This window comes from Scheffersomyces xylosifermentans, assembly GCF_036884685.1.
Source record: "Scheffersomyces xylosifermentans strain CBS 12540 chromosome Unknown RJT20scaffold_3, whole genome shotgun sequence".
NCBI classification, from domain to species: domain Eukaryota; kingdom Fungi; phylum Ascomycota; class Pichiomycetes; order Serinales; family Debaryomycetaceae; genus Scheffersomyces; species Scheffersomyces xylosifermentans.
Window position 1 is genome coordinate 384,286 of NW_027042941.1, and position 24,232 is coordinate 408,517.

General features: G+C 39.7%; 8 protein-coding genes across 8 annotated transcripts; 3 read left to right on the forward strand and 5 right to left on the reverse strand. All coding sequences in view use genetic code 12, as the record gives it.

Moving 5' to 3' along the window:
* Positions 1 to 32: 32 nt before the first annotated feature.
* On the reverse strand, positions 33 to 5,160 carry RJT20DRAFT_126774 (uncharacterized protein). The gene has a single exon (XM_064916828.1). It carries the CDS (start codon positions 5,132 to 5,134, stop codon positions 119 to 121), a length of 5,016 nt encoding a protein of 1,671 aa, XP_064774801.1. The 5' UTR covers positions 5,135 to 5,160; the 3' UTR covers positions 33 to 118.
* Positions 5,161 to 8,846: 3,686 nt separating this feature from the next.
* Positions 8,847 to 10,981, forward strand: RJT20DRAFT_144798 (uncharacterized protein; the record flags this gene model as incomplete). The annotated part of the gene is made up of 4 exons (XM_064918758.1): positions 8,847 to 8,916; positions 8,974 to 10,501; positions 10,601 to 10,726; positions 10,963 to 10,981. The coding sequence occupies 4 exons, from the start codon at positions 8,847 to 8,849 to the stop codon at positions 10,979 to 10,981; spliced, it is 1,743 nt and encodes a 580-aa protein (XP_064774802.1).
* Positions 10,938 to 11,715, reverse strand: RJT20DRAFT_126779 (monothiol glutaredoxin). Its single transcript, XM_064916829.1, has 2 exons — positions 11,656 to 11,715; positions 10,938 to 11,527 (listed from the first exon to the last, which is right to left on the reverse strand). The coding sequence occupies exons 1-2, from the start codon at positions 11,689 to 11,691 to the stop codon at positions 11,102 to 11,104; spliced, it is 462 nt and encodes a 153-aa protein (XP_064774803.1). The 5' UTR covers positions 11,692 to 11,715; the 3' UTR covers positions 10,938 to 11,101.
* A 598-nt stretch (positions 11,716 to 12,313) lies between these two features.
* On the forward strand, positions 12,314 to 13,285 carry PIR32 (Pir32p; the record flags this gene model as incomplete). The annotated part of the gene is made up of 1 exon (XM_064919096.1): positions 12,314 to 13,285. Exon 1 carries the CDS (start codon positions 12,329 to 12,331, stop codon positions 13,283 to 13,285), a length of 957 nt encoding a protein of 318 aa, XP_064774804.1. The 5' UTR covers positions 12,314 to 12,328.
* Positions 13,261 to 17,230, reverse strand: RJT20DRAFT_149814 (ABC transporter family protein; the record flags this gene model as incomplete). The annotated part of the gene is made up of 5 exons (XM_064919014.1): positions 13,261 to 14,250; positions 14,272 to 15,092; positions 15,222 to 16,228; positions 16,259 to 16,628; positions 16,717 to 17,230. The coding sequence occupies 5 exons, from the start codon at positions 17,228 to 17,230 to the stop codon at positions 13,345 to 13,347; spliced, it is 3,618 nt and encodes a 1,205-aa protein (XP_064774805.1). The 3' UTR covers positions 13,261 to 13,344.
* Positions 17,231 to 18,268: 1,038 nt separating this feature from the next.
* On the reverse strand, positions 18,269 to 19,918 carry RJT20DRAFT_144803 (phosphatase PAP2 family protein; the record flags this gene model as incomplete). Its single annotated transcript, XM_064918759.1, has 2 exons — positions 18,269 to 19,578; positions 19,900 to 19,918. The coding sequence occupies 2 exons, from the start codon at positions 19,916 to 19,918 to the stop codon at positions 18,269 to 18,271; spliced, it is 1,329 nt and encodes a 442-aa protein (XP_064774806.1).
* Positions 19,919 to 22,112: 2,194 nt separating this feature from the next.
* On the forward strand, positions 22,113 to 23,075 carry RJT20DRAFT_34096 (uncharacterized protein). The gene has a single exon (XM_064919742.1). It carries the CDS (start codon positions 22,223 to 22,225, stop codon positions 22,925 to 22,927), a length of 705 nt encoding a protein of 234 aa, XP_064774807.1. The 5' UTR covers positions 22,113 to 22,222; the 3' UTR covers positions 22,928 to 23,075.
* On the reverse strand, positions 23,076 to 23,984 carry ATP7 (F1F0 ATP synthase subunit d). Its single transcript, XM_064919743.1, has one exon. It carries the CDS (start codon positions 23,748 to 23,750, stop codon positions 23,223 to 23,225), a length of 528 nt encoding a protein of 175 aa, XP_064774808.1. The 5' UTR covers positions 23,751 to 23,984; the 3' UTR covers positions 23,076 to 23,222.
* Positions 23,985 to 24,232: the final 248 nt, after the last annotated feature.

Below are 24,232 nucleotides of genomic sequence, written 5' to 3' on the forward strand. Positions count from 1 at the left end.
CTAGTTTGAATAATAAGTGGAAACACTGTATATACAATTGAGTGCAATATTTTATCCAGGAAATCGACAGCTTCATCAGTCTTCGAATTTTCCCGGTTTTTAAAAGTAATGGGACGACTCATGTATGAATTCTCTTTGCGTAGGATGATAAGTCGTCAGCCGTCCATTCTCTAATTCTCTTGCTAGATCCAACAGTAATACCAAACCTCAACACAAGCTGCTCGATGTTTATTTTCAATTGCTCATCAAGTAATTTGACATTCTTCTCACCGGCTTTGGATAATTGCAGTGAAATCTGCTCCAAACTAGTCAAGATGCCGAATCTTGTAATAAGCATATCAGAGCCTTGGTCAAGGCCCTGTAAAACGCTTAAATATTTAAAGATGGACGTTTTTATTTTCATCGTCAAGTATGGAGAATTGGTCAAATTCATGATCCATTCGACAACTCCTCTAAACTTGATCAAATCCAAATCATCCTTAGAATTGGTGCCTTCAATCAATCTCTCAATCATCCATAAGACTTGCTTGTAATAAGATTCATCATTTTCGGTCTCTGAATCATCAGTTTTGGATAAAATAATACCCGAATAAAGTGGAATATCCCCCCTTTTGAGAGTAGGATTTCCTAACACGTAACGGAAAGCCTTTTCATACAAGAAATGGCCTGGATTCGACAAAATTGGAATGAAAGATGAGTAAATGTACCAGATCAAAGAAGGTATCTTATGCTCCATCGAAACTCTTAAAGTATTCAAGATGTTTGAAATGTAGACCTTGTAAATGCTCTTATCTTTAAAATTTTCTGTTTCTTCGAGAGACTTCAAAATACCTAATAGCAAGATTTGAGAGATATTCTTAACAATTGGGTTACCCAATTGAACAACAATGAACTGCAAAATATAAGAATCGATCAATTTCTTAATGTCAAATTTTGCTCCCACACTCTCCTCGTCCCCATCAGCTCTTTGAAATTTAACCAATTCTTCGTTATTTATGATAAGCATCATCAAAAACTCAGCATCATAGATGGTGGCCAGATAAACAGGATCGACAGTGGCCTCGATACTAATATAAAAGTCTTGGTATTGTTCCCATTTCCTAGCGACACCAACTTTGGAAACATCAGGAAGTATCTTGACAGGAGTCTGATTCTGAATTGAATTCTTGATAAAATTCTTACTGAGAGATACTATGAAGTCGGATTTACTTTTGATAATCAATCTGTCCTCGCCAACTAATTCAATGTCATTATTAGTCATCTCTTCCGAAAATTCCCAATTAGAAACCTTAACCATCCAAGACTTTGAAATATGTGATTCAATCTTTACTAAGATTGCTTTGAGAAGCAAATCTTCAGCTCTGGTGGAACCTAAGTATAACAAGACTATTCTTTCAAGTAACGAGAATGTTGCATTCTTAGATGTGTCAACGTAAAATAAGTTGTAAAGGACAAGAGCAGACATATACCTTGATTTGGAATTAGAAGAATTTGGCAAGGAATTCAAACAAGAAGACTCATTATTCAAGAATATTTGAAGTAGTTTTTCATAGTCAATGATGTTCTTCAGGGCCGTCAAGATGACGACATTTGCGTATGCTAAGTACCGTTCTTCCAGGATCCAACGGGGGTGTCTTAACAAAACCTCTAACTGAGTATTCATAATGGCAATTGGTACGATTTTCCAGATTGAGAGTGATATTTCTGATAATTTTTGCACTATTTTCTGGAGCTCCAGTAAAAATGAATCAAATTTGACGGATAACTCTGTAGATTCTGCAAATTTCTTGGTAATGTACAACATCGACTTATGAATCCATTCAGCAATGCTTTCGATAATGTCATCGGCGTGACTGACACAAGCGAGAATTAAGGACGCAAATTCTGATATGAAACTGTTTTTGTATCCGTTTGTCTCGATGTAACTGAAGATAGTGACCAATAACTTGGATCTTTCATCAGAAGAAAGAAATTTTACACCTTTAGAAAAAATCGCCAATAGTTGGTTCCATTCCGTCTTTTCTTCAAAGTCACCACCTTCTAACAAATGAGCAGCGATGGAGGTAACCTTCTTAAAAAATGCATCAATATTGTCATCAGACTGTGAAGACAACGAAACCGAGTAAGCAATGAAACACAAAAGCGAGCCATCCTTTATCTCAGCCTTATTAATCAAGTAGGTTGTAATTGATTGCGCTCTTGAATCCTTGGAGTTGATAAAACTCTTCAATAAGAAATGGTCTATCTCAGAAGCAACGATAGAATCTATCTCCTCGTATAACTCCGAGTCCTCAAAGTGGACAAGATTTAATTGAACTAGGCTTTGTAAAATACTTGTTTTATTGGACAATGTAAGATTCCGTAATGTGGTGAAGTACTTCAGACTGATATGGATCGAGCGCTTAATGCATTCCTGACCGATTGTAAGAATTAACAATCCATTTTGGCCAAAATCTGCAAGCAATGATTTAACTTGTGCATCACTTAGTATCCAAGAAAATCGAGACAAGTAGATCTGGTTTTCTTCCGATAAAATACGTGTTTCCACAAAAAGATTGAAAATAAATTGGTTCAATTCTTGGTTATGAACTTCTGAATTTGGGATTTGTTGTAAAACTTCACTGAATAAGCCCCCGAATAAGAGTTTAGAGTCGGATAATTTCTCATCTATCGTTTGCAATAACAATGGTTTCCAGAATCTTGGGGACTCAAGATACCTAATGAGATGACTATTATTGGTGGAGAGTAAGTAATTTCCAACTTTTGATACCAATTCAATTATCAAACTGCTGACGTTCTTCACAGTAGAATTAGTAACAGCCAAGTGCAACCTATTAATCATAGCTGCAAAATCGAGACTTGAAGTTGGGATCATTTTCTCAAAAGTATTAATACTTGCTTGTAAATCTTCGGATGAATTGTTAATAATATAAGAGAAGAATGTTGATTTGTCTTCATTATTGGTAGTGAACTCCAAAATATCCTTTAACCGATTTTCATCGACTAATGTATTAAAAGAGATGTCTGGAAGTAGGTAGTCTTGCAATAATAGCATCAAACATTCTTTCGACTCACCTACTACAATTAGGAACTTTAACAAGTCAAAAAACCACCGAGAATTTTGGAGGAGATTTGGTTGCTTGAGCATAAACTTGAATTGCTCAAATAATGCTACCACAAATAAGCTGGTGTCTTGGTATTTCTCATGAGATAAATCAAGATACTTGTAGGGTGTGCGGACAGTTCGCGAGACAACTTCATCAAGCAAATTCCAAACCGCATCATCCACCACAATTTCGCTACTGAATGATTGAATTAGAGCCAACAACGGTGACACTATGAGTTCTGTGCTGAAGAGCAATTTGTCCGAGGTCAATTTTTCTAACAAGCTAAACGTTTTACCACTTGATTGACCAACGCTACTGCTAGACAATTTAATGAGGGATGTGAATAGTGAATTTGAGCCATTGCCCTTGTTCCACCATTTTAACTCCTGTTCCTGCTGCTGATTTGATTGAATAGAGAGATACAAATCCAATAAGGTAAGATCATATCCAGAACACGTAGAGAGGTCTTTGTTGATAATAGAGCTAATGCCCATACTGGCAATTTTTGCAGAGCCAGCATTTATTTGGCGTGGATACAATGACTCATATTTGTTGATGATCATAGTCAGAGTGAGCTTGATCAATTTGGAATCATTTTCAACTTTATTATTGACCTGAACAATAACATGAATATCTGGTAAATTTGCGAAAACTAATTCAATCAACTCTTGATTACTGCTCTCCAAGACAGAAAGAAATGACTCGAGCCGTTGTATGGTGTACATAATCAACTGTAATGCAAATTGTACAATTATGGGCTTTGTTGACGATTCCAAACATTTTTGAAGTGCTGCCTTATTGAGAGGAGCTAATGCAATGTTTTCCAGAACTAAGCGAATGTTGATTTTTGATGCATCATGAGTCGAAAATATATCATGCGGTAAGGGTAATTGGAGGATATTGCTGTAAAGTAAAGTATGAGCCACCCACCAAGAAGTCAACGAAGGATCGTGATAGCCTCCACCATGTTGAACCATCCAGTTCATATAAGGAGCAACCAATTCTTGGTTGACTTCTAGAATTTTTACAACAAAGGACAATTCTGGGTGTGATTCAGCCGGTTTGAGGGTGGTCAATAAAGTATATATCACCTTGTTATTAATTTTGAACGTCTTATTGTTAATATGCACAGGGACACCAGTATTGCTACCAGTGAATAACGAGTCATGAGGGTACACAAGTCCAGATTTAGAGTCTGTAGCCAACTTCTCCAAAAACTCAATAAACCAAGACTCCAGCTCAAAAGTGGAGAAAACACTTTGAATCTTATACATGAAGTTTTCATTAAGTATTTTGCATTTCATTGCTCTCTTGAAATTAACTTCTTGTAAAATTCTTAAATCGAGGAATTCCACAATGAATTTTATGGTCGAAGCCGAATCAATGTAAAGGAACTTCCAGAGATTATTCACAATCTTGTGGTTGTTTGTCATTAAATCACTGCGGTGATAGTGGGGAACAGATGCCGCCAACGTCAACCAGAACCGAATAAAGTTAAATCTTATGGATAAATGCTCCTTAGTAGTCTTATTCTCCAATTCCGTTTTCGTTGGCACAAGCAAGTTTGGGAGGATAGATAACGTAAAGTCAAAAGAATTCAAGAATTCATGAGATATGGAACCATCGAATTTAACAATATTTGAAAGAATACGCAAATTTGGGTTTGTTAACGAGGGTTTATTATTGTTCAATGCACGGTATATAACCTTGACATGCTTTTGAAGAATTTCTTTGTAAAATTCTATGATTTGAGGTCTGACAAGAGCAAAACTGTCTTGCAAGAACAAGTTGGTTATTTTCGACAACTTTACCGACAAGTCAATAAACTGGCTGTGGTCGTTTATGGAAGCAAAGTATGACCAGTTGGAAAGTAACTTACTGAGAGACGCAGATTCGAGAAGAGACATGAGCTGAGGAACGTCATTTTTCTCCAAAATGGAACTAACGGTCGCAAGAAACGTCGAGTCCACATTTGACGAGGCTCCGAATGAACCACCCAAGCCATGGCTCTTCTTGTTATCCTTCATCTTGGCGGTGTCGTTCTTCGTAGACTAATCTAAATCTTTAGCAGCTTCAATATTTCACTACTAAATTTATTTGTATGCGATGCCTGAAAAAAAGAGCGTGTGCCGTCCAAATTGCAAAATAGTAATATGTTAGTTCTGTGGAAGCTGGCCTTGAGACAGGAGTATACATCATGGAACCATTGTGAAGGACTATAAACTAGTTCACGGCGTTTGAAGAGTAGGGAAATTGTAGGACTTCTTAAACATTGGCAGATAAAGATCGTGAGTAGAAGGGAAAGTGGGGAGGAACCATCAACCATCAGTTGGTAGAACATAGATGCTATCATCCCACATGTGATGTTCCTTCACCCCGCTTAGTAGAGATGAGCTTCCCGTTGAAAGGGAAGAATACGAGCAGATAGCGAGATTGTTTGATAAATGCCCCTTGACCACTTAAATTGAGATCAAGTCTTGAAAGAATTAAAGGTCATTAAGATGTGGTTATCAAGGGGTCCCAATCAACACCCCACTAGTTATTTTCTGTGAAATAGGTATCGCTCCTAGGGAAATACGGCAGAGCTTTCGAATTTGTTGTAAAGTTTGATCAAGCCCCACTTTCTAGAAGCTAATGCGTATGGAATTTCCGAATTCCAAGGTTTAGCCACTACTAGTCTTTGATAATATTTATGCTCTCGTTGGTATCACCTTGTTGCACGTGCCGCATCACGAGATCTCAAATCAAGTCTTTCTCATCATAATTAAGGTTTAACAATAAGAACATTTTTTAGAGTTCCTTGGCAACACAATTGTCAAGGGTACGGGCTTGCAATCATGGATCAACAAACAGCTTACTTGTTTCAATGAGTACAATGCTGTGGCATTTCTTTACTAGCCATCCTGTTACCAAAATCAGTAGTCGCTCGACTGTACTAGGAGCCCCCCATTTCACCACAACTTCTAATTCACTTCACCATGTAGATAAGCTCCCTGGTCACATTTCATAATATTATTTACGGGTCACATATTTTTCCGATTCTGTGGAGAAGCACTATCGCCCATCGCAGGGGCATTTGGATTTGCCAGCGACGCCCATGGGAGTCATCGGATCACAGATCAGCAACAACACGATGTGCTGCGAGATAATATTACTGCGGCCTGTTGTAAATTTCTGGTTTCAGTGTGGTCGTGGCTCGATTTCGGGTTGACGATAACTGAAATCTGCCATTCGTCTTGTGTTATTTGGGCGTTTGGAAATTGAGGAGATGATCTGTGCTTCGCAGTGCCGTAGTGTACAGTAGAGAAGCGAGGCATAGTGATGGAGTGCACGTCTTGATCGCAACAGATGAGAATGCCCATGTCACGATGCGGATCCATTGTTCGGTGACATCGTTCGAGATTCATTGTTATTTGGGGCAGTCGGCACGTCACATGGAGCAAACGCAGTGGAAATAGTCGTTTGATCTCCAACTTAGGGTCTAAACAAGATATCACCATCGCAACTGACCATCACAGAACTCCCACATCATCATTGTCCAGGGCCCTGAACCGGCACTTTAAGAGTTCCTAAGCTCCTCCCGCAATGTTAGATAATCGCCAATGCTCTCCACCACTGGACAACCTTAAACCACCCTAACTCCTGCACCCGACTCCGGCTATATGACATCATACTTACCAGTACTTCGTTACTCCCCAAAACGGAATGTCAATACAATAGTCTCCGAAAAAAGAGAGGGGAAATTATATTTGGATACAACTCTCCTGCACAGCGCCGATTATGTATAATTACTATACAAATATATAGCCTGTACACACACTATTAGCTGTTCCATAAATATTTATCAATATATATATATAGACTTAGCCCACTTATAGGTTATAAGTGAAGAGGACAGAGGTCTGACATCAGAGTTGTTGTAGCAGCGATATTAATATTATTGTGAATTTGGTATTGTCTGCACTTGCCAGTAGCATTACAACATCGGACCGCTCCAGAAATCTCGGTGTGACTCCCATGACACTAATACAGGTATGTATCTATTGATTCCAGCCCGCCAGTGAATGAAATTTTCTAAAGAAAGCCAAGAAGTGGGAGTTGGAGAGAAATAGAGAGGAGGCGACAGGTATAGAGAGAGTAAACAAACGTGAAGGTGATCGGGAGCAGGGAAGCTATGGAATTTCCACCTCATCAAGACTAACAAAGGAGGCCATCACTATCTTCAAAGGGGGACCCCTGTCCCCCATAAAATTAAGCTACCACTCAATTACGAATTACGAGAAGAATATTTCTCTAACAACAACAAGTGAAAATTTACCCATTTTTATCCATTTACCTACTCATAGTCAAGGCCATTTCTAATGCTGCCCATTCCATTCGAGCAACCCAATGAAAACTCGTCGATATTCCCCATCCCTCCTTTTTAGGGGGTCTCACATCACCCTGCCCGTCTACTGTACCACCGCTAATTATCTCGTTATCTTGCTCACCCTCATCACCTTCTCATTGTGCACCTCTCGCCTAATCCAATTCCGCACTTGTTTACCCAAACGGTGCATGTTCTTTCTGATCTCGCTTCGCAGACTTCCTTCGTTGCTTGTGTTGTTCTTTTCGCCAGCAGTTGTTGTTTCATTGCTTATTTAATTATTGTTAGTGGTGACGATGACGATGCTTGCTATAGAGTTCATGCAGTGGATGTTATTTTCAGTGTGATGATATTTTTTTATCAGTCTTAATAGAACATTGGGTGACATCTTACTCATACTCATTGACTGAGTCACTGTGTTAGTTTCTCACTCTCGCTCTCGCTCTCACTCTCATTCTCATTCTCATTCTCATTCTCATTCTCATACTCTTACACATTATTGCTTTGTCCATTTATTCCACTCGCTCGACTCCATTCGTTCATTTCACTTAATTCCACTCACTTCCATTTATTCCACTCACATCACTCACTACACTCGTTCTACTACACTCGTTATACTACGCTCGTTATACTACGTCACTCACTCACTTCCCTCCACCTCACTCACCCTGTTTCACTTCCCCTGATTACCATTTCCCATTTAGATAAAAATCGATCTCACTAAACTAGGAAAAAAACACCGTCGATCATTCTCCGCTTTGGTTATTTATTTCGTGTATGGTATATTGTACATAGTGTAACTGGTACACTTCCATAGTTTGGTGTATACTGTTTTGAGCCTGTGGACTTTTTGAGCCTGTGGAGTTTTTGGAGTTTACGGACTTTTTGTTCTCTACTTTTGCTTGCTTATGGCAATCGAATTTTCCAGAAAGTTTACTGTTGATATATATACTTTTTTTTATATCTTTTTTTATATCTTTTTTTATACCCTTTTTCTATACCTTTTTTATATTTATTCTTACTTTCGGGTATTCTCACCCATTCCATATACTCATACACTCATATATATGAGTGTTTATGGATATCACATTGGGCCACTTTCACTGCTTTCACTACTTCCACTTTCATTCACTTGCAACCTGGTGGTTTGGCTAACGACCTAAAATTCACCAATCCCCTTGGTCATTTACTAACCACTCCCACTATAGAACTTCAAGAAATTATTCATAACACCCACAAGCTCGCCCGTCCCCATCTCAAGCGACTTGGACAACCAGCCTTTGGCCGACATAGAAAAGATCGACATCAACAAGTCCGCTTCGTCACATTCATTTCGCATCCCTGGCGCTGCCTCCAAGAAATCATCTAATGGCATGTTTACCATCAACCCAGCCTCCATAAGTCCCACCAATACTGGCTCAAGCACGTCTGGCTCCGGCCAAAGTGCACCAGGGCACCCAGCATTCACCATTAACGCTCCATTGTCCGACCAATACCCAGACTTGCCCGATAACTACAAGTTGATCTCGGTTCTCGGAGAAGGTGCGTTTTCTACAGTGTACAAGGCCATCGACACCAAGCAGAACGACTTGACGGTGGCCATTAAGATCATTAATAAGGCCAACTTGACATCGAAGCAGTTCCATAACATCAAAAACGAGATCCAGATCATGAAGAAAGCCGGCTCACAGCATCATCCGAATATACTCAAGCTTTTGCATTCCATTAACACAGCAGATCACTGCTTCCTCATCTTGGAGTATTGCAACGGAGGTGAGATCTTCAACAAGATCATCGAGTACACATACTTCTCCGAGAGGTTGTCCCGTCATGTATTCAAGCAGTTGGTATCTGCTATCGACCATTTGCACAAAAACGGCATTGTCCATCGTGACATTAAACCTGAAAATCTCCTTTTCCTTAAGATTCCTTACGTCGCTCGTCCTACCGAGGAGTTCAAACTGGCCTTGAGGAAATCTGACGACGACTCCAAGGTCGATGAAGGAGACTTCCAGACGAACATCGGAGGAGGAACCATCGGTCTTATCAAGTTGGCAGATTTCGGTCTCGCCAAGCAGCTAGTGTCCAAAGTGAACTCATCGACCAACTTGAAGACTCCTTGTGGTACTGCTGGGTATACGGCCCCAGAAGTCATCACATGCAATTCTGAAGACGGTACCAAGAAGAAGCTCTTCTTCAACAACACCTCTAAGAAGAACTATTACTCCAAAGCAGTCGATATCTGGTCTCTAGGTTGTTTCCTTTATACCATTCTCTGTGGTTTTCCACCATTTTACGACGACAACTCCAACGATCTAACCATGAAGATTATCAACGGAGACTTTGTTTTCCTCAAACCTTGGTGGGATGAGATTAGCGGTGAGGCAAAGGATTTGATTACTCGCATGTTAAACACAAACCCAGAAGAGAGAATAACAATAGAGGAAATTTGGCAACATCCATGGGTGAGACAAGGATCTGGCACTCCATATCCACACCAACAACAACAACAAGAGGAGGAGATTGTTTCTCAGCACTACTTTGAAGTAGTAGAGCAGAAGTACGAAGTCATGCACATTGAAGACACCGGATCCACCGAGTCGGTGAACGACTTCTTACCCATGGCATTACCCAACCAACCATTACTATCCCCACGCGCACATGCTATTAAGAAGGTATTTGGTAACCATGCCATGCTTGGCTCCATCGAAGATGAAGTCACCGAAGAGTCAGACGAAAGGAACGTCCAATTCAGTGACGATGAAGAAGAATTCGATGACTCGGAGCAAATCGCTGCCGAGGACGCCCATCATAGAGTATATCCCAAGTCTCCAAATCCAATTCTGCTTAACTTTAAAGATGTCTTCAAGATCGATAAAAATGCCCTCTCTTCAACAGTCATGCCTTACAGTGATGATGAAGAGGAAGGCACTGACGAAGATGAAGGCAGCAATGACGAAGAATCTGAGATTGACGATGAAGTTAAGAGCTTAAACACCGCTAAATTTGCTGGCAATAAAAGCAAATCGTCCAATTTCTCGGCACCATTGGAAAAGGACATACTGAACGATAAATTCCCAACCAAAGTTGTACATAACGTTGTAGATGAAGAAGACGAAATTTCTAGTGCAAACTCGTCTTCAGAGAACGACCAAGATTACCAAACACGTTCATCATCTATCATATCTGGTATGAACGGAGACTTCAAGTTTACCCTCAACTTGAACGAGTCAAACTTATTGTCCCGCAGAAGGTCGTCAACCATCTCACGAAGCCTCAAGAAACTGACCTCAAACACATCATCGGGTTCCCCATGCAATCCAGCTGTGATGCCTGTCAGTTGAAGGCATCCTATTCATTTTATTTCACGCATGTCATTGTGACAATAACGGTAAGGTTTCGTAATTATTTATTCAATTCTAGCATACTTTGTATTTATTAGGAAGGCCCATTCAAATATATGTACTTGTACTTAATATGAGTTTGTAGTTTAATTCTGTTTCTCTGAAGGTAGCAAGATTTTGCAAAGATGCAATACCCTTAATACATAGTGTAATCCTCTAGCTCTACAAGGCAATCCTCACTTAAATATCTTTGTTTACTATATACAATATAACATTCTCCCAATCTAAGATCTGTCTGATGGTTTGATGTTAGCAGACTGTGGCTCCTCGTCTTCCTCAGGTATTAAAGCATCGTTGGCCTCTAACAATTCAGCCAACTCTCCAGTCTTAGCCATGCTCATGACAATGTCACATCCTCCAACGAACTCCTTATTGACATATAACTGCGGGATAGTTGGCCACGAGCTGTATTCCTTTATACCTTCTCTGAGTTCCGGGTCTTCCAAAACGTTGTAGGCAGAGAACTTGTCAGGGTCAACGCCTTGTTGGCCCAACATCTGAATGGTGGCTCTAGAGAATCCACATTGGGGGAATTCTGGGGTTCCTTTCATGAACAAAACCACGGGCGAGCTTGCGACAGCTTTGTCCAAGGCGTCCTTGATCTCGGTGGAGATGAATCTCGCTGGGGCTATTCTTGTGGAGACAGTTTGCTATACGATTGCTGGTTAGTACAAGTCATTCTATGAGAAATCACAACAGTATAAGGGCCAATTCAAAAGTGCCTTTCAATCAACTTTTTCCCGTTCTGTTTGCTTCACACAAATACGACGCTACTTACGAATCTGGAACTGTTCACTAAAGCTCTTCTGAACATCTTTAAGTACTATATCTTTGTAGAAGAAACTGATCCAATCTGATTTCTTCCTTAAGCTTACTCATCTTCAATTTGAATCGTTCGGTAGGCTGGTGGTGTGTGCAGGAGGGGTATAAGGTATAGTATGCAGTGGTATGTTAAGAGGTAGTAGTATAAGTATATGATATGTGTATTTGAGTGTGGGTGTTATTATTGTGGATGTGTTATTGCTTATGAGATAAGCAATGTTTCTCTGCAGTTTTATGTAGTTAGAAATAGTATTCTGGGAAGATACAAATGGGAAACGTGTGGGTGTTGGTGTGAGTATATATAGGCTTCATAATGAGAAAGTGTGTAGGATTACCACTGGAATTGTACAAGGCATCGTAGAACTCTATCCATGATGATATAATTCTAACCACTTTGACCCATACAGCATAGATATGATCGTAAAGCCCTACAGGATGCAAAAATATTGATACAAGAACGATGAACCGTCAATTCATACGTGGTGAAAAGTCAAGTAGTAAGCGCTGTCACTGGTCTCATTTTCGCAGCCGTTTTGTTAGGGACTTTTTTTTGCAATCATTTATTTTACCAGTTCGTGCAACTCTTCTTCTTCTCCTCTCTACTTAGAATTTAACCGCCGTACCAGAGAATGTTACGAATTGCCTTATTTTCAGTTTTATTCACTTCGGTGTTGGTCCAATGTCTTTGGGTGCCTGAATCAGGCGCCGACTGGACCCAGTTGAGACCTCATGAAGACCCTTTACATGGAAGCTTAGATACGGTGCCTTTCAGCTTTGGTATTGTTGTCAATCCCTACAAAAAGAAAGAAGACGGAGACTACGAGAAACCTTCAGTTTCCAGTGTTGTTAGACTGATTACCACTACCGTTACTATGTCCATTGTCACTCCCGCCGAAAAACCAACTAAAGTTGCCGATATCATTCAGATATCTGATGGTCAGATCCAAAGACACAATGGCGCTTCTGACGAGCAAACCTCAGACGCTACAGACGGCGATGATTGCCAAGAATCAGACGAACAAGGAAGCGATGACGCTGATGAACTCCTAGCTAAAAGAGAAAACCAAGATAGTTACGGTGAAGATCAAGAAGATCATAATGACGAACATGAAGATGCTAGAGAAGATCATAAAGATGACCATGAAGATTACCATGAAGATGAGCATGAAGATCATCATGAAGATCACCATGAAGATGAAGAAGACCACCAAAAAGACAAAGAATGCTGTGATGATGACGAAGAACCGCAGAATCTGTCAGAGTTTGTCTCCCCAGTCTATACAGTTGCTTGTGCTACAAATACAACATTACAAATGACTCTTGAAAACTCCATTTTAAGAGATTCTAATGGTAGAATTGGCTCCATTGTTTCCGGTCACCAATTTCAATTCGATGGACCTGTTCCACAATACGGTGCAATCTATGCTGCTGGATGGTATATTACTGAGAGCGGTCAATTAGCTCTTGGCAACTCTACTGAGTTCTATCAATGTGCTTCAGGAGAATTCTACAATCTCTATCATGAACCAATTGGCTTACAATGTAACCCAGTAAGCCTAGACGTGGTTGAGTTGATTGAATGTTAAGGCATTATGTCTTTCTATAAAAATGTCTCCAAAACCTATATACAAATAAAAAATCATACTTAAATGAAGTACTTAACTCTAACGTAAACGGCAAGTACCCCGATCACCCTATAAACTACCAAGCATGCTACTAGAGCACCAAAGAACACACTCAAATTGTGATCAAGTCCGTAGTAATGTAAAACTGCCTCTCCAGAATCCAAAGTACATTGTTCCAATCCGCAGTGGAAGTGTTGATTCTTGAATCCCAACTTAGCAGAAATCCCCACAGCGTAGTTCAACGGGTTTATCCAATTAATTGCCTTGAAAAATCCAGGCATTTGCAAAGACATAGTTCCACCCATAAATATGGCGAACATCATGAGTGTTGCCAAAACGTTTGAAGCAAATCCCAAATGGTCGAACATTGAATTGAAAAGAATACCTAAGGATTCACCAATGTTAATCGAAACAAAACAAGCTAACGACATGGAAAAGAACATTGCAGCCGTTCTAGGTAACCCAATAGCAAATACTATAAGTGCACTGAAGATGAAAGTTGGTATGATTTCAGTTGGTAATTCGTTTAATAAATAGGAAGTGCTAAATTCACAAACACCATAGACACCATCCTTGTACTCCTGATAGAAGATATTCCTCTCAATTGGATAAAGAGAAATGTTGTTAATCAATCCCACAAAATACAAATTGAGTACTTCTTGTACTAATCCTAACCGGTTGCTGATTCCTTCTTCGTTATTCCTCAAAGGTGCAAAATATAGGGTATGCACTACACCCAAAAAGATTGTTTGAAACATCCTGGAAAATAGGATATCAAAGGATCTGATTGTATTCAAATACAGTCTTGTTAGTATAGCCAGTAATGTTGTTATGAAAGGTAAGTGTTGTCTGTGGTATATGGAAAGATCAAGCAATGGCAAATTCGTCTTTTCTGGAACCGAGTTTTGTGCTCTCCTACTCTCCCACTGGGCAACGATATGACTAACCCTTGCTTCTGAAGTGTCTTCATTTTCGTCAATTCCTCTAGAAATTAAATCCAACAAATAATTTGCTATGTTTACACCATCAGGTACTGAATAGTTTATATCATGGAAGTATTCCTTAATTGCCAGACTTTTGCCAGAATAAACGACCCTACCACGCTTTGCTAAGAGCAACACAGAATCTAACTTACTTAGCATATCTTCATTGGGTTGGTGTATGGTGAGAACAATTGTTGTCTTGCTCGATTGTGAAAGATCGGCCAATAAGCTTAAAATTGAAAATGCAGTTGAAGAATCAAGGCCTGAAGTCGGTTCATCTAGAAACAATATCTTGGGCTTATTCAACAATTGAATTGCTATCGACACTCTCCTCTTCTCTCCACCTGAGATACCTTTAACGAAGTCCGAACCCACCAATGTGTCTGCACAGTCAATAAGTTCCGTCTTTCTTATTAATGTATTAACTATCATTGGGATTCTCGCATGATCTTCAATGGGTAGTCTTATCCTTGCTTGAAAGTACAATGTTTCTCTGACAGTCAAGTTAGGAATCAACGAAGTATCGTGTTGTGAAACATAAGCAGACATTTTTGAAAGTTCTTTAGGTGAAACTGCTTGCCTGTCATTGATATATATATGACCATCTGATTGAAAAGTAGACGATTTAGATAGTCTGCCAGACAAATAATTCAATAAAGTAGTCTTTCCGCTTCCTGAGGGACCCATTATTGCTGTCATAGAGCCACCTTGAAACTGTGTAGTGATGTCGTCCAAAAGGATCTTGTCATGTTTAACTCTCTTCCAATATGAATCAGTAATCCTTACTTGTAATTTCACATTTTTGATAGATACATCAACCTTTTCAGTTGAGTCTTCTATATTGGATGGGGAGTCCGTCAACGAATATTCCAATCTTTTCAGGGAAGGCAGATCGATTCCTCCAGCAAGTGTACCTTTAAGACTTTGGACATCAGTAATTTCGCCTTTCACTTCCTCTTCCTCTTCCTCTTCCTCTTCTTCCTCTTCTTCAACACCGATCTTGTTCTCTTTCGTCTTAGACATTTCCATATCATAATTCTTGAAATAGAGACCCAAGTAGGTCAAAAGGTAGAAACCAACTAACCATGCAACCAAAATACCAATTGGTTCAGAAATCCAGTGAATAGGGTATCCCAAAACGTTTAATTGGTGATTTCCCGAGTATTGAGTACATTCAGAGGGGTCATTACTAGGACACTCACCCATCCAATCTGAGAATTGATTAGACGTGAGAGCTCCAAATGTATACCAGAAATATGCAATGTATTTAGTCCAACGTACATAGACAGGCATAGTCTTGGCATTCACGAAATAGCCGCAAGCGCTATTTTGAACCTGATAGAAGAGGTTGAGAAAAAGGGTCGAAATCGGGAAATCAGCACCCCAAGCAAAACATACCATGCCAGATGCTACACCAATAAAAGATACTAATACGGTGATAGCAAAATAAATAAAAAACCTCTCAACACCCCCTCGTAAGCCCCACATGAAGAAAGTTATTACGGAGAATAGTGCTGCCACTGGAAAATCATAGAACAACATCCTTCCTAATCTTCTTGACAAAATAAAACCCCAGATACTGACGTAATTCTCCTTGTATTCCCTAAAGAAATTCAATCCATCAGATGACCATAATCTTTCTAACTCTAAGAAAACAGGAGAGAACCCAATCACTTCCATCATGACATATAGGGACGACGTGATTGATCTAATTCCAGATAAATCGGGAGTAGGTGCAAGAAACATCCAACCTGTTACTACAGCAATAAGAATGGACCCACCATTTAATGCTAATAGTGATAACCTATCTCTGTAAGAGAGGATGAAAGTTCTCTTAGTAAGAACATACAATTCTCTTTGGAAGGAAATTTTTTCCCTTTTTGATCTGGAGAACATTTGAATGACATCCTTAAAGCTTTTTCTGACCTCAGCTTCAGAATTTGAAATCAACTCTATATTCGAAAATTGCTTCCAACTTTCAACCAATCTATCAATTCTCTTAGACGTCATTTCTTCTGCCGATTTTGTTGTTGAATCTTTCACAGAGAGGTCCATGATGTATTCAATGAAATTAGAGGATTCCTCGTTGCTTATAGTATTACTATTGATAAAGCTTATCCTGTAGAAGTAAGATGAGGAATCCGCGAGATTGCCAAAGTAAACTACTCTTCCACCACGTGTAAGCAAGCATATTTTGTCAAAAAGCTTTGAGATTTCGAGTCTTGGTTGATGTATCGATAAAATCATCGTAACACCGAAGTGAGGCGAGGCTAATTTTTTTAAAACTTGAACTAATTTCAAAGAATTACTGGCGTCTAAACCTGTAGTTGGCTCATCAAGAAACAAAATCGATAAAATCGATGTTTTTGTTCAATAACTGAATTGCAAGAGACAATCTTCTCTGCTCACCTCCCGACAAGTTGATGTTGTTTGTAAATGAAAGCACCGTCTCATCTCTTAAGTGGCTTAACTCCAAGGTATCTATTAAAGACTCAATCAAATTCATCTTCTCAGATTCGACAACACTTGGTGGTAAGCGCAAGTCTGCCTGAAATTTCAAGGTTTCAAATACCTTCAAACCAGGCAAAAAGATATCGCTTTGGAGGAGATACGAATTCTTTATCCGCTTTGAGTTGTTTGGAGTAGAATACTTAACAATACCGTCAAATTTCAACTTCTTACTATCGATATTTAATCTCGATGATAAGGTATTGAGCAAAGTAGTCTTTCCACTGCCTGAACCTCCCATAATTGCCAACAACTGGCCACTTTCCAAGTCGAAAGAAACCCCATCTAAAATCTTCTTACTTGCCAGCGATTCCAAGTCCTCTTTGGATCCCTTGACAGACACAGTCAAGTTAGTTACACTCAACTTTACTCTGTCTTCGGGCGCAATTGCCAAAACGTCCACGTTTACTGTCATACTTTAAGAATCTTGTGATTTCAACATATTATAGTTCAATAACGTTGTTTGCTTACTTTTTCAGCATCCAATTCATATTCACGTTGCCCAGGACTCTTATTTATACTTCATGAACTCTTCGAAAGAAGATGACAAATGTTCGAGACCGAATTTAAAGTTAAAGCCTAAAATATGAATCGAGTCATAAACCGCAGCTCAGTTCCGCTTCTTCTTTGGGTATGTAATTGCGAATCAAATGCGCTTGGCGCTTCTATTTTCTTTGTGTAGCATAAGCCTTCTTGTCTGTATTATAATACTGTGGAAACGGAGTTCGTTCTGTACAGGGGTATACAGTAGAATTGCTAAGAATATAATGCAAAGGATTGCCGTTCTATCCACAATCCATTATCTCGTATACGGTTCCTATTTGACAATGGAATACGATATAAATATCCCCACAGCCTCTTTGCCATGTACCATTTCTTAAATATGTAGAAGCAGTTTTTCCATGTAATGAAGAAACCGTTTGTATCAAAATACCATGTGAATACCCAATTCCTTCAATTAAAGCTCGTTAAGCTCGTTAAGAGAAGACTCAGACTCGTTCAGCTTCGTTTAGTGTCGTTCAGTTTCGTTTAGCTTCGTCTACTGTCGTTCAGCTGCTCGTACCGTCGATTGGACTGGTTCTGTTTGTGTGTTATTCATCCCAGTTGCTCTGATTCAGAGATTACCTGAGATTTCCAAAACTGCCTCCTAGAGGGACAAAAGACTCTCCCATCCATATTCATCTATGATTCAGATCAGGAGTCGGCTACCTAAAGTATATCGATTTGTGATAACCATCGCTGATGCAAAAAATTCTTGAAGGCTGCAAAAAGCGCAAATGTTACAAAAGTCCCAGAAATTCGTAAAAATAGAAGAAGACCGACTTCAACGCACTTATTTCAAAGAATACTCTCTACTTCAAACTATTTCCTTACATTGAATCAACTACAGAAAATCTAAGATCTATTACTATATACATGGACGGACAAGTGGGGGCGTACAGATCAAAAGCATTCAAGAAATACAGGCTAGCGGATCAAATAGTTTTTGCAACCTTGTACCCTTGAATAGCCTCATTCCCATTGTGCTTCCATTTCTAAAATCATACTTGAGTCTTGCTTTGATGAAACGAGCATCAATTTCGTTCAACCCATGTTTCCAATGTTTGATGAACGTCCAAATCATTATAGAATATAGTAAGCCCATAAAAATATCGATTCTCCAGTGATGCTCCAAGTAAGTTGGTGCCCACCATTGGCCAAATACGTATACCAAAACCAAGATTTTGAAGACAGTCCAACTGGAGTAGTAGCTGACAAAGAAGAAAACCAAACTTGCCATAGAGGCATGTAATGATGGAAAGCAAGAAAACTTTATTGGGGTCGCGTAATATACTGCCTTATGAATATATTTTCCATATTTCATGTCTTGTCGTGTCATTCCATCAGTATATGCCATGTCGTAACTCGGTATTTTTGTTTCTCCATAAAGTTTAATATACAAGGGCGATGCGTTGGGGAAGAGAAAATGGGTCATCACAATTATAATGTTTTGGCAGCCGATAGTCAATGAATATAATTTAAGAGCCCCGGGTGGGTGAAAAAGGAATAGCCAAAGTCCAATGAAAAGAGGCACAGCAAAGTGTAAGACAACATAAAAAATCCATGCTGCTAAGTTTCTGGGTTTGTTGATTGGTGTTTTGAAGGTGTAGAGAATATTAATAATGAGCCAGGAAGATGCAAGTAAAACTGGCGGAGCCATTCTCCAGCAATATCGAGGTTCACAATTGCCTTTTTCATTTATGTATTTAGAGACCTTGTGATTCATTAGTGCCAGATCTATATCAAGTCTCTCAGTGAGGGATAGTAGGCTGTCACCAAAAAGGCTTGCCTCAAGAGAGTCCAGATCACTTGAGCCTGACGATGGAAGTTCCAAGGACAATGATTTATGCGACGGTGGTGATATGGACACCAAAGGCAGACTTTCATACACTGACTTTAGTGGAATGAATTTGGTTGGTTCACGGCGATGAAATGCAATTTGTTCATATCCCGGTTTCGAATAGAAGGCATGGGAGAGTAGAACGGCACCACATATTATGCAAACAAGAAAAGTAATAGGTCCCACAAACTGGGTGTTGATGTTGAACAAGTAATCGTCAAGACGATATAGCAACTTTGTAAAGATATGCTCTGGACGTGGCAAGCGGTTCGTCAAGAATGTCAAGACTAGCCATATGAGGATAGTGGACGAGTTGAATAGGATTTTCCTACTGTAGATGAGGCTTGACCGTCCGTTCAAGATGGAATCTCTGCATTTGACAGCTCCATTACTCAAGAGGTCAATCCCTCGCACGCCAAGGACGTATAAGAACCTTGGGGAAATCAATGTGCCTGGATTCTATTGGGTATACACCTTAGCAGAGTTTCCGGTTCATTCAAGGCTTTAGCACAGGAAGTTGGATCAAAATATCGCCTTATGAATTCGTCTTGAATCAAGCGAAGAAGATCAATCAAATATAGCTCGTGGGAGATATGTTCAGAGTTGGGAGCAAAATTGAAATTTTGACGATTGATAAACGATATTTGCTGAGGTCTAAGATTTGAGATTTGATTCTACAAACACGAAAGCTTGAGGTATCTTACAGTTGTCATAAAAAGTCATAAAGTACTTGATAAGAAGAACAATAGCAAGAATAACAAATATTATTATTATTACCACCACCAAATTATGAAGAATGCTTTGATAACAAAAAAAACCTCTGAAATCCATTTATCGTGTTCCTGCCCACTAAAAATTTTGGCCCAAAATGTTCTGCACAGCCTTCAGTAGCAACCGCCATTAGAGTTATCGATAGCAGAGATCGTTAGGCACGTCAGAAAATACGTCATCGCCGAGCGAGGACCTCATGCGACGCGACTTAAGGTGATCTTCAGGGACGAGAGAAGATAGTTACCTAACAATATGATTGGGGAGAGATTTAGAGAGTATGAGTGGTCACATAGACATATGTTCTCATTGGTAAATTCAGTTTTTAAGATGTCCGAGTCGATGTAGACGAGGATATTAAAATAGATCTAGAAGATATAAGGTTCACATTAGTTGCTTTGGCTAATGCTCGTTTGTGCCTGACTGAATAGTTAAACCCTGACAGAAGATCGCGGAGTTAGCGTAGCCCCGCTAGGAGCGAGTATTTTTCTCACACGGCAGATACGGTTGGTCGGAGTTGGAGCAAGCTTAGGTAGAAGTAGTGAAAGTTGGCACACTTTGTGAGGAGGATAGTAGAGATCAGACAATGTTACAAGTGGAGAAAGGTGGTAGATGCAAAGCAGTCATCCCACAAAATTACAGTTCAAATCTGGGGACTCTAAAAAACTTAATGCCCCGGTTCAAAGGTTAAATAAGTTAACATGCATTGGAAATGTAATCTCGGCACCTGCAAAAACAACCTTTCGATGATTCGTCGCCTAGACATTCCAAATCCATTCGAATCACCCCATCAAAGGTAATTGAGTCATAAGTGGTACAATCAATAGTTATTTATAGTCCAAATTCTTCAAGAATGCTTGGGGATCACATTCTTCTCTTCTATTGATATCGTTAGTCGGCAGAGGTTCGGCACGGCAGACACCGAAATTCTTCAGGCTGTATACAGGGTTTAGAGAATACAACCACATGGTAGCGCATAGTGAAGTACCATAAGATATGGTTAAGAGTGTTTGAATAACTGGTCCAGTAAAAAGCCAAAATCAGCAAGACCATACTATAATAGGCGATCGAGGAGATAAGGAGATACAAGGTGCAGAATATTCACAATTATCAGAAGTCTTGGAATACTCAACGAAGTCTGTACACTCAGCATGCTCCAGCAGTTCACAGAACATGCACTCATACGAAAACATGAATAAATAAAACAGATTTATACTCTCTGCTGCTACAAATCTTCCCCATTATTACCCGTCATTACAACACTCCAGTCATTACAAAGACACTACAATACTCCTGTCATTATAATATACTCTATGATACTCCTGTCAATTTAACTACTCTACGACAATACAATACAACGCTCCTCTCATTATAAAGACACTACAACACTCCTCTCATTATAAACACTATACAACACTCCTGTCATTATAAATACAATACAACACTCTCCAATCACTAAACACACATTTTCTTCTCTCACTACAATCTCGAGACAAATACCTCGTCATTGATTGCAGCTCTGTATAACCAACATGAACATAACCAATAGGCACTGATAACAACCCTGCCCTACGCAGTCCCAACACACATCTGAATTTCACCCAAACCCCCTATTTTCCATTGCATTCCCACTATCATTCCACCTTTCACCCTTGATGTCCACATCCACACCCAAACCCTGGACCCTGTCCATCCACCACTTTCACCCAAAAAACCTAAACTCCAATCAATTTCCCTATATGGTGTACATATCACTGTCTCTTGTGCTCCCAAATACGAAATCTCCTTTTCTGGCGCTCTCCGAGGCGTCGTTGTGTCGCAAATGAGGTGAGATCAGTGTCGCAAAAGAATATGAAATTGTGCCCTTGTCACTGCACTTCTCTAGTAAACAATAATATTACTTACTGTTACTACTATTAGTATTGTTACTACTATTAGTATTGTTACTACTATTACTACTGTTAACACTATTATTACTATTAGTACTTTTACCATTATTACTACTACATCTTTTGCAACTAGTAATATTATTATTCATTATTATTTATTATTATTTCATCATTTTATTATTTTTATTAGTATTATTAGTATTATTATACTTCACAGTGGTGTCGTAATTATTGTGACAGTTTATAGATAGTAGTATATAGTACTTGTAGAACCCACCGTGACTCCTGGAATTTACTAGGAGCGGACAATGAATACTAGGACTCGCTAGAAGAGCTGGCACTGTTCTTGCCAGTAGTAACAACATACACTATGAAATCAAAACCACTCTTGGACATGGTACTGTTACCCGTTCAAAACGTCGCTTTCCAGTTGCTGCTGGTATCGTCATTCGAGATGAAAAACGGCAGCTGCCATCTTCTTTTCAGAGACAGAGCTGCGAGATCGCAGTTCTATGAGTCGACCTTGGTGGGGAACGGGATCGTGGTGGTGCCCTGCTCGGGTTCGGGGCTGTTCCCATCAAGTTTCAAGGTCTTAGATGTGCCTGTAGCCAATTTCAATGATCTTCTTGCTGCCTTGGAGAACTTCTTAGAAGGAAGATTGCTGCTTAAGGCTCCATTACACACCTTGGTCATTGATAACATCTCGATTTTTCACTGGGATCTCAGAATCGTAGATAGAACAAACTATAAGGACTTGGGGTTCAGTGCATTCCAACTGAGTTCATCCTATTACTTGAAGTTCGCTGATATCCTCAATAGGATCCACTTGAAATACAGCTGCAACATCGTAGTGACCTCCTTCGATATCAATTTCGATAAGGGATACAAAGGTAATTGGAAAAAATCGGCCCATGACTACGAGGGTTTATCAAGCTTGACCTACCTCCCGGAGAGCTACTTGCAGAAGTTCCAACATTTGGTGTATGTCGATGGCGGAGAATTAAGGGTCTACAAGAAACCGGGAAATCGCTGGATCGAATGGAGAGAACAGGAGGCCCAATTGTTAGTGACTTAAGAGCCTGGTGCTCGTAGATTACGGTTTTATATGTTTCCATAGTTGGTATATTATTGGAACTAATGCATTTTGCAATTACGAGAATACATCTACAATTTCTAACGAAGTAGCTTGACAACTAAATGCTCCTTCCACAGATACAATGGATCGTAGTCTTCTAAAGTGTATATTTTCTTGTCTGGCAGTTTTGAATCATTATTGCGTGTCTAAACACGAATAAATAAATCTGTTGTGTAAAATGAGTCGTGATGAATAGCGGAAGTAAATGAGATGGATGAAATGGACGATTCTTTGCTTACATGACAGTCAAGTCACCGAACTTCTCCTTGTAGCCTGGAACTTCCCATTTACCGTTCTTCACCATGTAAGTGACCTTCTCGTCCAAGTCTGGTCTGGCCTTGGCAACGTCGTCGACGGTCAATTGGTCGAATGGTCTGGCGCTCTCAATGTCCTTGAGGGTGGTTTGTAATTGAGCAATCTCATCCAAGACAGACTTTTCGGTCAACTTGGCGTTTTCAATGGCCTTTTGTTCGAATACTTCGATGTTCTTCAAGTTCTTGGAGACGTCGTAGGTGACAGGCTTGAAGGCAGCGACGGCCTTTTCAATCTCGTCGACAACCTTAGCGTTCTTCAACACAGATCTGTAGTGAGCAAAGTCCACTTCTGTTGGTTGTTGGGCAAGAGCCAACGATTCCTTCTTGGCCTCGTCGTGTCTCTTCTTGAATGCAGTTAAAGAGGCAGCGGTAGAGCCAGTCAATCCCAATGAGGTGATGACCTTGGTCCAGTCCAACTTGGTGGAGACGGCTTTGGCAACAGAAGACATGGTATGGTGTATGTATATATATGCTACTTCAATTGAAACAATCAACAATAGTCAACTTAACTATGTCTACAACACTAACTTAACTGAGAACATACCAATTGGAGATTGTTGAAATTTTCTCACTGTTAACAATTCCGTGGTGCAGTCCGGGCTTGCGACGGGGGAGATGTCAGCCAATGAAAAGCGTGCCATGAGGTTTTAGTGTGGGAGTGAGGGAGTGAGGGAGTGGGAGAGTGAGAGCTGAGTGAGAGTGAGAATTTAGTGAGAGTGAGCATAATGAGTGAGAGTGAGACTCAGAGTGAGAGTGAGACTCAGAGTGAGAGTGAGAGACGGGTGAGAGACGGTGAGTAAGGTCACATGATATGAGAGATTTTGGGAGATATTGAGCCAATCATAGGGATAAGGATAAGGATAAGGTCAAATGAAAGAGTTTACGTTTTTTTCTTTTTTTTTATTTTTTCCATTCCATATTATAAGAGATA